Source organism: Melopsittacus undulatus, chromosome Z (assembly GCF_012275295.1).
Source record: "Melopsittacus undulatus isolate bMelUnd1 chromosome Z, bMelUnd1.mat.Z, whole genome shotgun sequence".
Classification (NCBI taxonomy): Eukaryota; Metazoa; Chordata; class Aves; order Psittaciformes; family Psittaculidae; genus Melopsittacus; species Melopsittacus undulatus.
In genome coordinates, this window is record NC_047557.1 from 71,735,483 (window position 1) to 71,749,687 (window position 14,205).

Sequence of the window (14,205 nt, forward strand, 5' to 3'; positions counted from 1 at the left end):
AGAGTTGCCAAGGTAATAAATTTAAATCTAAATCACTCTCTGATATGTATATCCAGAATACTATAAACACCTCAATACTGCACACTGGTGCTCAGCTATTTCTGTATTATTTTAGTAGAGACTGTGCAACATGGGAAGCAGAAGCACCACAGCTGCTCATGCAAATAAGTTCTGCTCTCACAGCACCTCTGGAAAGATGAATGCTGCCATGCCCTAGCATTGATTGAACAGAGTTCTAGAACCTCCATCCTGCTTGCAGATGTACAGCAGATGTGTAGTTACTAACATTTACTTTAGAACCCTATGTTCTGAATGCTTACATTCTAGTACTGAATGGCTCCGTGCTGCTACAAAACCTAAGTCCCTAAATCAATAAAAGTTATCTAGAGTACTACCTTTTGTGTAGGTATGGGAGGAAGGAAAAAGGTTCTATTTTTTGTTTGTAAAATTCAGAAAATTTAATGCAAATCACTGAAGTTACACATAAACCTCCAATCACTGAGCTAACTAAGACTTAAGATCATCCCCTTCCACCTCATATAGAAGAAAATTATGCTTAAGGGTAACATCAACCTTTATTTTGAAGCTATGACTATCAGCAGAAATACTCAAACATACATGCTGCATGCAGGTAGAATGCATATGTGATTAAGGCCAAGTGTTGCTTCAACAGGTAAAAGCAGCTGTAACTACACCTGAGAAATAAACCTACATGACATGAAACAGCACTTCACAAATATCTGATCCAATTAAATAAGCTGACTTGGATAAGAAATAGGCATGTTAAGTAGACCAGGTAGGGTACTAAGTTGATAAAGACAAGCTTCCTTCATTATTTAATCTGGCTTATTTCTAGTTTGATTTCTTTGCATGGTTGTCCTGGGTTCAGCAGTAGCAGTCATTTTTTCTTCTCTCAGTAGCTGGCGCAGTGCTGTGATTTTGACTTTCAGCCTGGGAACAGCACTGATAACACTGATGTTTTTAGTTGTTGCTCGGTAATTTTTACCCTGATCAAGGACTTTTTGAGACTCATGCTCTGCCAGGGAGAAGGGGAAGCAGAGAGGAAGCAGAGACAGGACACCTGGTCCAAACTAACATATTCCATACCACAGCATGTCATGTCCACTATATAAACTGAGGGCAGTTACCCAGAATGGTTAGATCCCTGCTCTCTTGGGCTGGGTATCATTCAGTGAGTGGTGAGTGGTTCTATTCTCTTCCCTTGTTATTTCCCATATCATTACTATTATTAGTGGCAGCAGTAGTGGTTTGTGTTATACCTTAGTTACTGGACTGCTCTTATCTCAACATCTGGGAGTTACATTTTTTCAATTCGTCCTCCCATTCCTCTGGGAGCTGGTGGGGGGAAGGGGAAGGGTGAGAGAGAGTGGTTCTGATTTACAGCTGGGCTTAAACCACGACAGTGGTCAAGCATTGCCATATACTGAAATACAAGATTATATATCATTTAGTATGGTTAAGCACACTTCAAAAAAAACCCTAACTTTCAGTGCAACTTTACTGGGGTAGATCAAAAGCCTTTTACATTGTGCAAGCAATCACAGAGAGATTAGTGTGTACACAGTCCACTCCTCATTAGTTCTTTCAATAAATTTAAAAAAGGACAGTGATTTTTCGCAACGATAAGGATAGGTGGGCTAATGTTGCACAAATACTTCCCACTGCTGCCACCTCATAAACAGCATCCACTGTCTTCTCTTTTGGACACTGCAGTTCATGGCAGATGTGAACCAGCTGCTTCATTTCCAGAATGCAATGTCCCACATGTCTGCACCGTAAGAGTGCCAGGAAAGAAACAGAGGCAGCTTTGATTAGACAAAACTGAGAGGGAATACAATAATCTTGAAATATATGGCAGATCTGCAACAGAACAAAGCTCTTTCTACCATTTACTATAGATTAAGTGTAATACCCTTAAAATTACTAAGCCTGAGTTTTAGACTACAAATCAGGAAAAACAAAAATGAAAACCGATCTACTGAAAAGGACAGTTAAGCTTTGAATTAGATTTCTCAGCCTACCTAAAAAGTCTTCATATTGGAAGTGCAAGAATCATCACAACAATGTTAATACATTTGATCAGTAGGTTTAATATGTATCTTCACAAAACTATGTTTTCTGAGTTTAGAAAGATGAGGGGCCTTTGGACAAAGTGCACAAAGCACTTGCATTTGCTCTGAACAGAAATCCACCTAGCCATGCATCCTTTCTTGGATAGTGGCCAAAACAGGTTCAAGAGAGTAAAACCAGTGTGAACATATTGCATTTCCCCTGCGTTATATCCAGGTTTTGACAAAAAGCTATGGAAGAATTAGAGTTTGTTCATAAGAGTAATTTCTACAATGCACAATCCAGTTGGATAGCTGTTGAACTGACACCAAACATAAAACATGAAAAATTAAAAGCTTGGGTGAGAATGTTAATTGTTTTATCTTCCAACTTTATGGATCGGGTTAGGATTAGGCTTAAGGAAGAAGATCAATAAACAAAGTATCCCTTTGGAATAACAGTTCAAAAAGATTTCTGTCATTTGGTTTTAGAATCATAGAAGTATAGAATCATAGAATAGTCAGGGTTGGAAAGGACCTTAAGATCATTTAGTTCCAACCCCCCTGCCATGGGCAGAGACATCTCCCACTAAACCATGTCACCCCAACGCAGCCTTGAACACAGCCAGGGATGGAGCATTCACAGCTTCCTTGGGCAACCTATTCCAGTGCCTCACCACCCTCACAGTAAAGAACTTCTTCCTTATATCTAATCTAAACTTTCCCTGTTTAAGTTTGAACCCGTTACCCTTTGTCCTATCACTACAATCCCTACTGAAGAATCCAAATTTTGACCTCAGACTATGCCCTTACCATATACAGTCACAGAATATCTCAAGTTGGAAGGGATACATAAGGATCCTTGAATGCAACTCGCTGCTCCGCACAGAACTACCAAAAAAATAAACCATATGACTAAGAGCAACATCAAGATGTGCCTTGCACTCTGACCACTTCCCCAGGGATCCTGTTCCAGTGACCAACCACCCTCTCAGTGAAGAACCTTTTCCTCATTTCCAGTCTGAACTTCCCTTGCTGCAGCTTCATTGCATTTGTTCGTGTTCTGTTGCTGGTCATGAGAGAGAGATGAGCACCTCCTTCTCTGATGCCCCTTTTCAGGAAGACTTAGACTGTGATGAGGTCACCCTCAGCCTTCCCTAAGCTGAACAGACCAAGTGACCTCAGCTGCTTCTTAGACGTCTTGCCCTTGAGACCCTTCCCCATCTTGGTCTCTGTCTTGGCTCTGGACACTCTTAACAGCTTGAGGTACAAAACTGTACATGATACTTGAGCTGAGCCACACCACTGCAAGATACATGACAAACACTTCCCTCAACCAGCTAGGTATGCTGTGCTTGATGCACCCCCACAGTTGGTCCATTTGGCTGCCAGGGCACACTGTTGACTCATATTCAAATAGCCATCAACCCAGACCCCCAGATCTCTTTCTGCTGGACTGCTCTCCAGCCTCTCATCACCTACTTCATATGTATAATCAGGATTAGTCCATCCCAGATGGAGAATTCTGCACTTGTTCTTGTTAAATTTCACCAGTTTGGTGACTGTCCAGCTCTCTGGTCTATCCAGATTTCTCTGTTAAGACCTCTCTACCCTCAAGGGAGTTCACAGCTCTTCCCGGTCTACTGTCATCAGTGAACTTACTTATGTATATTTGATTCTTGCATCCATATCATTTATAAAAACATACATATTTTATAGTGTGCAATGCATATTGTCATAAACATTCAAAAGGCTTATGCCAAAAGCCTTTTGGCTTATACTCTTCCAATGGAAGAAAGCAGGAAATCACAATCAAAAGACTTCATGATTTAAGGGATTTATTTGTATCTTTTTATTAAAATTTTGAACTTATCCATGCATCCTGGTAGTATCCTTATTAAGAAATCTTCATTTTACTATGTCTTAAAATAAGAATGCTTCAAGATCTAAGCTAAACAGAGTGCAAGCCACTTGGAACAGATGAGCAACTATGAATAGAGGAAAATCATGCAAAAGTCTCATCAAAAGACAGCACCCCAGAGAGATCTGGGTCAGTTCTTCAGGGGTTTAGCAGCTAACAATTTGGAACATCACCAGTAGTACCATGAGACAAGAAGTCAGTAGCAAACAGCATCTATTCTAAAACTGTGAAGCAGTCCAGCTTTTTTTAAGGCCTGCATCTTTCAGTTGGTTTTTAGATTTGAGTCCTTCCCCAGCTCTTACTGGTCAACAGAAAAATAAAAACAGCCACAAAAAATATATAAAAAAAAATCAACAAAACCCCAAAACTAAATAATAGCTATACCATGATAAATTTCATACTGCAAAAATTGTAAAGGTATCTTTAAAAACCTTTTTTTTTTGAGTCTTCCAAACTTTTTCTCCATATTCCATTTCTGTCCCCAGAAATTCAAATTATTGAAGAAATCTAGCCTCTCCCCCAGGTACTTCCCATTAAACCTGGGGTATCTCTCTTCTTGAAGGAGTTTATTCCAGCAGATCAGCTCCCATTCTTTACTGGCCTATTAACATCTTGATTCCAATTGTTACTAGGGCAAGTAAGCGGGCCTCAGTACACCAAATCAGCTGGGACAGGGTAAAAAAGTATACAGCAGAGCTCCTCCTTGCCTCACCACTATAGAAATAACCTTAAAGATAAATAAGGTATTCCAATTTTGTTCAAACACCAAAAGGGGACTGAAGAATAAGGAAACATAATGCCTCTTTCCCTGCAGCCAGTAACACATTAACTTTGAGGAAACATAGCCAGACCAACCAATACTTTTATATTTATACCTTGATAACTAGATACATAGAGAATTCGCAATACATTTTCAGTCATTTTGATTAACTAGAATTTGAACATTCTGTCTGCATTATTGAGATTCCTGTGGAAACTACAACACATTTTTTTAAAAATCAGGTTTCTAGGTCATAATGCTTGTTCTATTCATTTTTATAGCAGTAGCTAAAAAATAAATGTAACTGATAGATGCCAACTACATTCACAGGAATATCACCACACCTTTCATAGTAACAGCTGCTTCTGATGTCACTTTTTCATTTTAGAGTTACAGCAAATTTAGTATTTGACCTAGTTTAAAGAGTATAAAAGTAAACAAGACTACTTAAAGGTGCTGTTTCACCATAGGTCCGAATGCTGACACCATGTGGACTACAACAGCAGCACCCTAAGACCAGTGAGCAACATCTGTTCATGCAAGTTGAAAATGGATGTCCCAGATTGACCCAACAGTTATAACTGGCAGTCCTAACAGCAAGAAGACATTGCAGTACTGTGTTTTACAAGATTATATTAATATCCTTGAAATCTATGATATTGAAGTACCACACTGAAGACTAGGAACACCGGAAACAATTTTTATTTGTTCACTGAAGTTTACATAAAACATATTAATTCAGTTTAAAAAAATGTCTCAACGCAAAAGGCAATAGTTTGGCTTTTTATTTGTAAAGGATAAAGCATCTCCTCAACTAAAATAGAGTTCTAACAATTCTGAAGAGTCCACAGATGCTATGTTCACTTACAATTTAATATCAGAAAAAAAAATGTCAGCATTCCAAGTAACCGTAGAAAAAGTGTATACCACAGTCATGGCATACAAGATTTGTAACAAGCAAAAAAATACCCTGTTTTAAAAGTAATCTCCCTTCCAAATAGGTTTTCATTTTAGTGCACTCTCTCTCTGTAGGCTTTACATTTAGAATCCTTTATATACAAAAGGTACAACAAATTAGTACAGTATTTATTGCAACAAATTAAGGATGCCATAATATACACAAATTAAATTAGTCCCCCCAATTTGCATACCCTCTTGCTTCTTATTCCTTGCATGAAGCAGTCTCCTTCTCTGGTTCTAAGATTAAGTTCTTTCATTGAAAGGCACGTACTTCTCTACAACAGAAGGAACAGATGCATTAATCTGAAATACCCTGTTTCAAGAGGAACTTTAGCCTACATTTTTGAAGATCAAACATTACAAAAACCCCATTGAGATATAACACTGCATTATTAAACTTGAATGTAAAAACTCAAGAGTTACCATATGACTTTGAACTGAAGTGCCATAAAACTCCATTGATTTAAACTTCCCAGACAGCTCACTTGCAAAAAACCCGTGTTTTTACCTTACTGGATATATTTTTAAGCTTCCAAGGCTCTCCCGTTCCCGTTCAAACTTTAGTAACTGTTGACAGCAACCCCGTAACTGGTAGGCTATCAAAACCCGAGTAAGTGCTTTTCCTTGTGCCTTGCAGTGCAGCAAGTAGTTTGCATGTAACATGATTTAATGAGAATTGCAATGTATATTATTGTGATATGCCATTAAAAAATAATACTGTACTTCAGCTGACACGTAAGTAAAGCTACATGGTGAGAAACCAAAGGTTAGAATTTAAAACTTTGATATTTAATAGTATGCTACTGAACAAAATGGCTAAAACATCCCATTCAGGTAAGCTGCCTCAAATTGAAGAGGCATATAGGCTAGTAACATGGATGATGACAACAGTGAGAGTACACTTAAATGGCACCTATGCTACAACCAAGGGCACAGGAATTTTTTTCATATAGCTCTGAAAAAAAACCAGCAACAGTGGAAGTAATCATTACATCAGGACACCAGGATAGTAATACCGCTATGCTGATTCCAGGAAAGAAACCAGTTTCTCTGCCTAGCCTTTGAAAGGGTCAAACTGACTTACCAGCTAAAAACAAGCCTGTAGGGACTTCTAACATGTACATACTGTACTGTAGAGTATTACTTTAAAAACGACTTGATTATTTTAGTCAAGAAAAATGAAAGCAGAGTGGATACTATTGCAGTTTATTAACAGGTCACAAAGAAATAAGGAAAAAACACATCTTTTTTCTACAGAACAATACTTAATGTAGTTTTTTGTCCATAACAAATGTATGTGAACCTACCAGAACATACAGATTCCTATAAATATGTTTAGTTTTTTATTTCCTTCCATTATGAATTATGAGGGTAAGAAACTTAAACTGAATAAGCTGCTGTTGACTGTAGTTAAGCAAAATTGCAATTTTGATTTATTTAACAAAGGACTAAAATGAAAAACCATTAAAGGCCACTCTTCCTTGTTTCCTAATTGGTAGTTCCAAGTATGACTGCATTTTATGCTACCTTAAGAAAATCAACCAACCATACCTCTAAATTACTGCAAATATCATGACAAAGGTAATGATATCTCCTGAGAGTATACGAGTATCATCATCATCAAGTGTCCTCAGTGACTCTTGGATTACTTATGCATTTCGTACTCCCTTTGGTCATTCTTGGTTAAGGAGTGACATGAAGACTGATTACTAAGCTTCAGTCCAGATGAAAAAGACTTAGTGGAAACAAGGAGAAAAAACTTAACTGAAAGAAATACATTCCCAATTAAGGATTTAAAAAGGAAAAAAAAAAAAACAAAAAGAAATACTCTACATTAAGTTCCGAACTTCCCTCCCAGCAATGATGTTGTTTTGAGTTTTGCAAAGTTTGGACAGTATTTTATAAAGCTGCTCTGTAAAGATTTGTGGAGTGCATTCACATTGTTTAGCACTGTCTTCCTCCTACACACAGTGTTTCAAGATAAAAAGTAACTTAAAAAAATCTGAGAGCTTCTCCCCATAAAGGACACAGCAAGCTCTCAACACATATAAACAAAGTATATCCATGCTATTGACTAAACGTAACTGAAGGCTTCGTTTTCTGAAGCTTCTAACATAATATGATGGCTTTGATAATTTAACAACTTACTATACTTTCTGAGCTATCTTGAAATAACAATAACATCTTCTTCCTTTATTATCAATAGTTATCCTCTTCTAAAGGTATTACTTCTAATCTGCTTAGTCAGTTCTCTTCAGCAAATTAATAGAAACATGTTGAAATTAAGTTTGGGTAGATCACTCAGTTACACCAATACAATTACTTTTCTTGCAGTTTGACTGAGAGGTTGACATTATCATCTCTTCTGTGAGAAACATAAAATTTTAGGTGATCTTGGAGTCCTATAAATAAAGGTCTGACTATACCACAAGTTACATCACTCTATGTATTTACTCCAGACTACGTCATCTTTGAGCACTACATGTCACATCACCTTCCAGTTTTTCTGGGCTATGTGGACTTGGATCAAAACATCAGGCATTGCTTTTTCATCCAAATCGAATATTCTTAAAATCAAACACTACTCATCTAGCAGTTCTTTCATCAACAAGATACCACAGTGAGTGAAGAATTGTATTAAATAAATACTTGATGGATCTTATAATACCTGTCGTCAGCTAAATAAAACACTGATACTTTATTCAAAGTGTTTGTATTATATATCATTCAAAAGACTATTTCTGAAACAGACTGGATCAATAATCTACCTTCAAACTACCTGGTGTAGCTGAACTAAACAATGATTTACCATAGCACTTCAATTTGAAGAGGAAATGAGTATTTGGAATTTAGGACAGGGTAGAGGGGTTTTCTGTGGGGTTTTTTGTTTTGTTTTGTTGTTTGTTTTTTTTTTCCAAATACAGCACTAACAATGTGATTTTTTTTTTTGGTAGTCATCATAGTTAAGGGGAAGCGCTGCTGTCTATGGTTATGAAGAGTTTGCTTTAATGCAAGTTAATTTCTTAATCATAGTAATTTCTACCACATTACCACAGAAAGTGCAGTAGCAAAAAAGATTATCTTTGGACATAATTTGAAAAAATACATACTGGGAGCAGAGACAGGGCAATCCACTAAACAACCATTTCAATGAATTTCCAAGATAAACTTTGAAAGGGAATGAATAGAATATGTTTTACCTGATTGAATAACCACAATATATAGGGTCCTTGGTACAGCCCTATTTAGACTTTAGAAGTTCTCAGGCTCATCTCTTAAGCCAGGCAATCAACAGGCATATATACACTGCATCATCACTCTAGCATGTCTGTATGCCAAAAAAAAAACAAACAACTACCTCATCTTATGTATACTTCCTTTTCTTACTGTTTCACTTTTGTTTCACCCTTCTACATTCTCTCAGGGACAAGAATTAAACATCCAATAATGAAATAACTGAAATATGTAAAACAGGTAAGAAAGTTATGGAGTACTTTGGAAACTCCACTACTAAGACTCCAATTGCAAAGTGGATTTATAACAGTTTAAAAGTCCTATGCATATTAGAATGTTCTACAATAAGATATTTGAATTTTTTTTTCTTCAGTTAAAGTGTTTAGAAATGCACAGAAAAAAAAAATCAGAAATCCACCCTCTGAAAACCTCTGATATCATTTTAGTTAACTTTCCCTCTAGGGTTTTCATTGCTTCTATTTTAAGGTATGCAAATAAAAAAAAAATGTAGAGAAAGGTAAACGCTAGTTGTTGACTTCAACACAAGCTTCAGTCATGACACCAAATTTTTAACAAAAATATCCTACCTTCCTCTCCATTTCTCTGGAACTCACATGCTGAAGACAAATGGTGTTTATCTTCTTGCCCACTAAATTCTTGCCCATTTAAAATTCAAGTGATCTTGACATCCCTTCTCCAACTACATGCATATGAAACACAGTAGTGAGCTTTCTCAGTGAAACTGTTTATCATCCACACTCTGCTGCTTTTGCTAGAAGTAACACTGACTTCTATATACAAACCTTCGAGGATGATTGGCATCAAATAGTGTTGTATCACCATCATCATCATCTTGCTCTAACGGGGTCAGTTCCATGTTTTCTATGTTTGTATCCAAAACGCCGTACCTTCGGGTTTTTCTGCTTCGCCTTCTGAGCCTGAAACGTATTTTAAAATACTTAAGTTCTATAAATTCTTCTCTACTTTCTATTCCCACAATGTATGAAAACTATCTCTTAAAATATAACTACATGGATACTTGTCATAAATTTCTAAAAAAACATAGTATATGTAAAGTGTACACACCTAGGTATAAGAAATTCAGAGATCAAACAATTCTAAGTGCCAAGAGCTAACTTGAAATATTTAAGGAGAGTAAGTATGTTATTTGTAGTTTTGAGTAGAATTACTGTAGTGGATACAAAAAGCCTAAACAAGCACTGCATAGCTAAATGCAATAACCAGTGAAAAATGGTCAGCTAGAAGTATGCAAAAGCATACTTTTATCAGATTCAACAATAAGCAACTGGCTCTAGGACAAAAGCACTCCCAGATATTCTAGACCAGAAATTAATCTGAGTACAAAATAGGAAATGAAGGTAAGGAAGTTCATGCTGTTTATATATTCAAAATTCCTGTTATCTCACTATATACCTTTTTACTTAATGGTGCAAAAAGGAAAGTGAGTCCCTACTTTGACTTGAGAATAACCTAAGACAGTCACAGCAAATGTCCAGGTTGCCAGTAATGAAAAAGAAAAAACAAAAAACTTATCAGAAGGCTGGCACAAATTTCTAGATTCAAATGAATGCTGCTCAAAAAGGGATAAAAGAAACTGTAATGTGAAAACTTTCTCTATATACAGATTAGTCAAAAGTCTAAGGCTAAAAGAATAATGGAGATTCTTATGCAACATACATGGACATGGACAGTGGGATTGAGTGAGCCCTCAGCAAGTTTGCTGATGACACAAAGCTGTGTGATGCAGTTGGCATACTTGAAGGAAGGGATGGGATGAGATGGGATGATATCCAGAGGGACATGTGAGAAGTAGGCCTCATGAAATTCAACAAGGCCAAGGGCAAAGTCCTACATCTGGGCCAGGGCAATCCCTGGCAGAGCTACAGGCTGAGTGGAGAAGGGATTCAGTGCAGCCCTGTGGAGAAGGACTTGGGGGTGAGAAACTGAACATGAGACAGCTTCAGTGCGCAGTTGCAGACAGATACCACCCATGTTCTGGCCTGCATCACAAGGTGTATGATCAGCAGGTAGAAGGAGGTGATCCTGCCCCTCCACTTTGCTCTCATGAGACGCCACTTGGCGTACTGTTTGGAATTCTGGTGTCCTGTCATGGTTTAAGCCCAGCTGGTAACTCGGCACCATGCAACCGCTCACTCACTCCTCCTTCTTCCCCCCCCACTCCTGGACAGAACCCTCCTCACTTGGCAAAGCACGAGACTGAAAAAGTCTTGATCCAAGTAAGCATTATTTAGCAACAACTAAAAACATCAGTGTGTTATCAGCATTGTTCACAGGCTAGTCAAAAACACAGCACTGCACCGGCTACTAAGAAGGAGAAAAATAATCATTACAGCTGAACCCAGGATATGTCCTCAACATATGAAGGACACGGATCTGTCAGAGCAAGTCCAGAGGAGGGCCACAGAAATGATAAGGGGGCTGGAGCACCTCCCAAAGACAGGCTGAGAAAGTTGGGGTTATTGAGCCAGTAGAAGAGAAGCTGAGTGGAGACCTCTTAGCAGCCTTCCAATATCTCAAGGAGGCCTATAACGAAGCTGAAGAGTCCTTTCATCAGGGACTGTAGTGACAGGACAAGGGGTTATGGGTTTAAACCCATACAGGGGAAATTCAGGTTAGATATAAGGAAGAAGTTTTTTACTGTCAGGGTACTGAGGCAGCGGAACAGGGTGCCCAAAGAAGTGGTAAATACTCCGTCCCTGGCAGTGTTCAACACCAGGCTTGACAGACCCTTGGCAACATGGTCTAGTGTGACGCATCCCTACCTGTGGCACGGAGGTTGGAACTAGATGATCTTAAAGTCCTTTCCAACCCTATTCATTCTATAATTCTATGAATGGACATAGCTCATAGTTCAGGAATGTGCACACAGCACTCAAAGTGATGCCAGAGCATCACTGAATATAGTGGGATAATCACCTCCTTTGCTTGGTTAGCCATGCTGTGTTTTATGCACCCCAAAACGCAGTTTGCACTCTTGGCTGCCAGGGCACACTGCTGATTCATGCTGAGCCTGCTGCTGACCAGCACCCCAGATCCCTTTCTGCAGGGGTGCTCCAGCCACTCCTCTACCAGTTTTCACTGGCTTCTCTTCATCCACTAGGTGAATGACCTAGTTGAAAGTTTGCAAAAAACCCCAAAGCTTTTATGTCTGACAACAACATGCATGTTTTCTTTCTAAGAAAATCTTTAAAAATGAAACTGGGATGTTTGTACTTCATCTCTAAATTTCTTATACAACTATTGCCAAAAATATTTCAGCCTAAAGTTCAAATTCAAAGCATATGCTTCATCTACTCCCAGTTTCAGAAGCTAGATGCAACAGAAAGATGCAGCAGAATTACAGAATAACAGGACAACCACAACCTACTTTACACAACCTTCCTGTTTACAGTAGCATCTCCAGGCAATGCTCCAGTTTCAAATGCTGAAGAGCAACCTTTGTATTGCCAAAACCAGAATATCCAAAAATTGCAACTTAACCAGAAAATAATGGTAGTAGATGAGAATTTCCTTCTCCAGTTCCTGCAATGAACTTTCCATAGTACTACTGAGAACTCCAAATCTTAGAAGGTATAGGAACACTGAAAAGTGCTCTTGTCCACTTTCACTTGCTTATGTTTTTTCCTTTAAGATATAGTATCATCAAGATATGGATTCTAACAAAAATAAAGATCTAAGCCTGCTCAAGAGCTACAGAGCAATTGGGATATCCTAGCTTATTTGGACTGCATGTCTTAGTAAGTGCCCACAGTGACCACTGTCTCTCAACTATCTTTCTGGAATACATGACAAAGGTACTGAACATACATCAGTGTATCTAACTACAATGAAAAGTAGAGGGAACTTGCTGCATACTGAATGTGCGTTATGCATAATCACAAATTGGGGCTCATCCAGAGGAGTTCACAGTTTGAGCACGACAGCAAGTAAAACTCCAAGAACAACAAAACACTGTGACAGTCATGCAATTAACTGAAAAATCATGTTGAGTTATACAGTCAGTACTGTCTATGAGAAATATAAGGGCAGATGACTGATAGCCCATGCTTTTTAAGTGACCTTTCTTAAGACAGTGTGAAATAGAAAAGTTTATCAAAAAATAGTAAGCAGAGAAGAAATATATTTACTGACAAAAAGAGGAGATTAACAAAACCCGGAGCTCAGTGAGACAGAAGTTTGCAAACGGGACAATAACCCAGAGAATGTACAAAACATAAGTTCAGAATGTCAGTGGTGACATGTCCCCTTGAAGAGAGCAGGGGGAGCCAGACAAGGCCCGACAATGATGAGCGGTAACCCTTCCAACAGCAGAACCAGACTGAGCGCCTTTCAGCCGGCATTACTCAGACGCCTCACCCGGCGGCGCTGCCGGCAGCAGCGGAGGCAGGCCCAGCTCGCCAGGCCCCATGCGGGAGGTGAGGGGACCCTGACAGCTAATAACGTCGGCTGGGCCCGGCCCCTCAGCGGCCTGGCGGGGACAGCAGCGCCTGCCCCGCCCGCCCTCCCGCTCCCCGCAGCACCGATAGAGCCGGCGCAGCCCCCTCCCTCACCGCACGGTCCGGATTACGAAGTAGACGATGAGGGCAGCGCTGGCCAGCACTAGCACGGACAGGGCGCGCTGGGTCATGGGCCGGCCCTGCTCGGGAGGCGCCGACACCTCGGCCAGGCGACTGCTGCTGCTGCTTCGTGTGGCGGCCCCGCCGGCCACCTCGGTGGGGAGCGGTGAGGCGATGGTGGCACTCCGGAGGTGAAGGGCCGCCGCCGCAGCCTCCCCGCAACGGGCAGCTAGCACCAGCCCCGCCAGCAGCCAGGGCAGCGGCGGCGGCCACATGTCGGCTTCTCCTCCTGCCCGGCGCAGGCCTCCACTACCGCACCCCGCTGCCCGCCGCGGCCTCAGCGCGGCCGGGCCCTACCGCCGTCTGGCCACCGGAAGCGGAAGCGCTGCTCTCCGCGCGGCCACCGCTGCCAGGGGTGCGCGTGGAGGCCTGGAGGGGAGCGCCCTCTCCGCAGCCGGCACCGGCTGTCGGTGCTACTGGTGCTGGTTAAGGACAGATAAGCAGAAGGAGGGCTTGGAAAATATTAGTGCCTGAAGGCTGAGACTACAGTTTTTGTTTCAGTTGAGCCCAAATGGTGGAAAGATCAAAGAATCAGTAGAGTTGGAAGGGACCTCTGGAGATCGTCCAGTCCAACCCCCTTGCCAGGGCAGAGTAATCTGGAGC

General features: G+C 40.1%; 1 protein-coding gene across 2 annotated transcripts; it reads right to left on the reverse strand.

Annotated features, from left to right (window-relative positions):
• Nucleotides 1-5,436: 5,436 nt before the first annotated feature.
• Nucleotides 5,437-13,913, reverse strand: FAM174A (family with sequence similarity 174 member A). Of its 2 annotated transcripts, none has more exons than XM_005143449.2 (3): nt 13,537-13,913; nt 9,748-9,882; nt 5,437-5,985 (listed from the first exon to the last, which is right to left on the reverse strand). In XM_005143449.2, exons 1-3 carry the CDS (start codon nt 13,815-13,817, stop codon nt 5,964-5,966), a joined length of 438 nt encoding a protein of 145 aa, XP_005143506.1. In that variant the 5' UTR covers nt 13,818-13,913; the 3' UTR covers nt 5,437-5,963. The 2 variants fall into 2 exon arrangements, with proteins under 2 accessions (XP_005143506.1, XP_030899897.1); XM_031044037.2 differs by lacking the exon at nt 5,437-5,985 and adding an exon at nt 5,992-9,644.
• Nucleotides 13,914-14,205: the final 292 nt, after the last annotated feature.

What these genes read in the sequence shown, in the direction of transcription:
- FAM174A (XM_031044037.2), bottom strand. Translation starts at nt 13,817, where the DNA reads ATGTGGCCGCCGCCGCTGCCCTGGCTGCTGGCGGGGCTGGTGCTAGCT. An exon ending in TTCGTAATCCGGACCGTGCG is followed by an intron (nt 9,883 to 13,536) that starts GTGAGGGAGGGG and finishes AATACGTTTCAG; the next exon opens with GCTCAGAAGGCGAAGCAGAA. An exon ending in GATGCCAATCATCCTCGAAG is followed by an intron (nt 9,645 to 9,747) that starts GTTTGTATATAG and finishes ATATGCATGTAG; the next exon opens with TTGGAGAAGGGATGTCAAGA.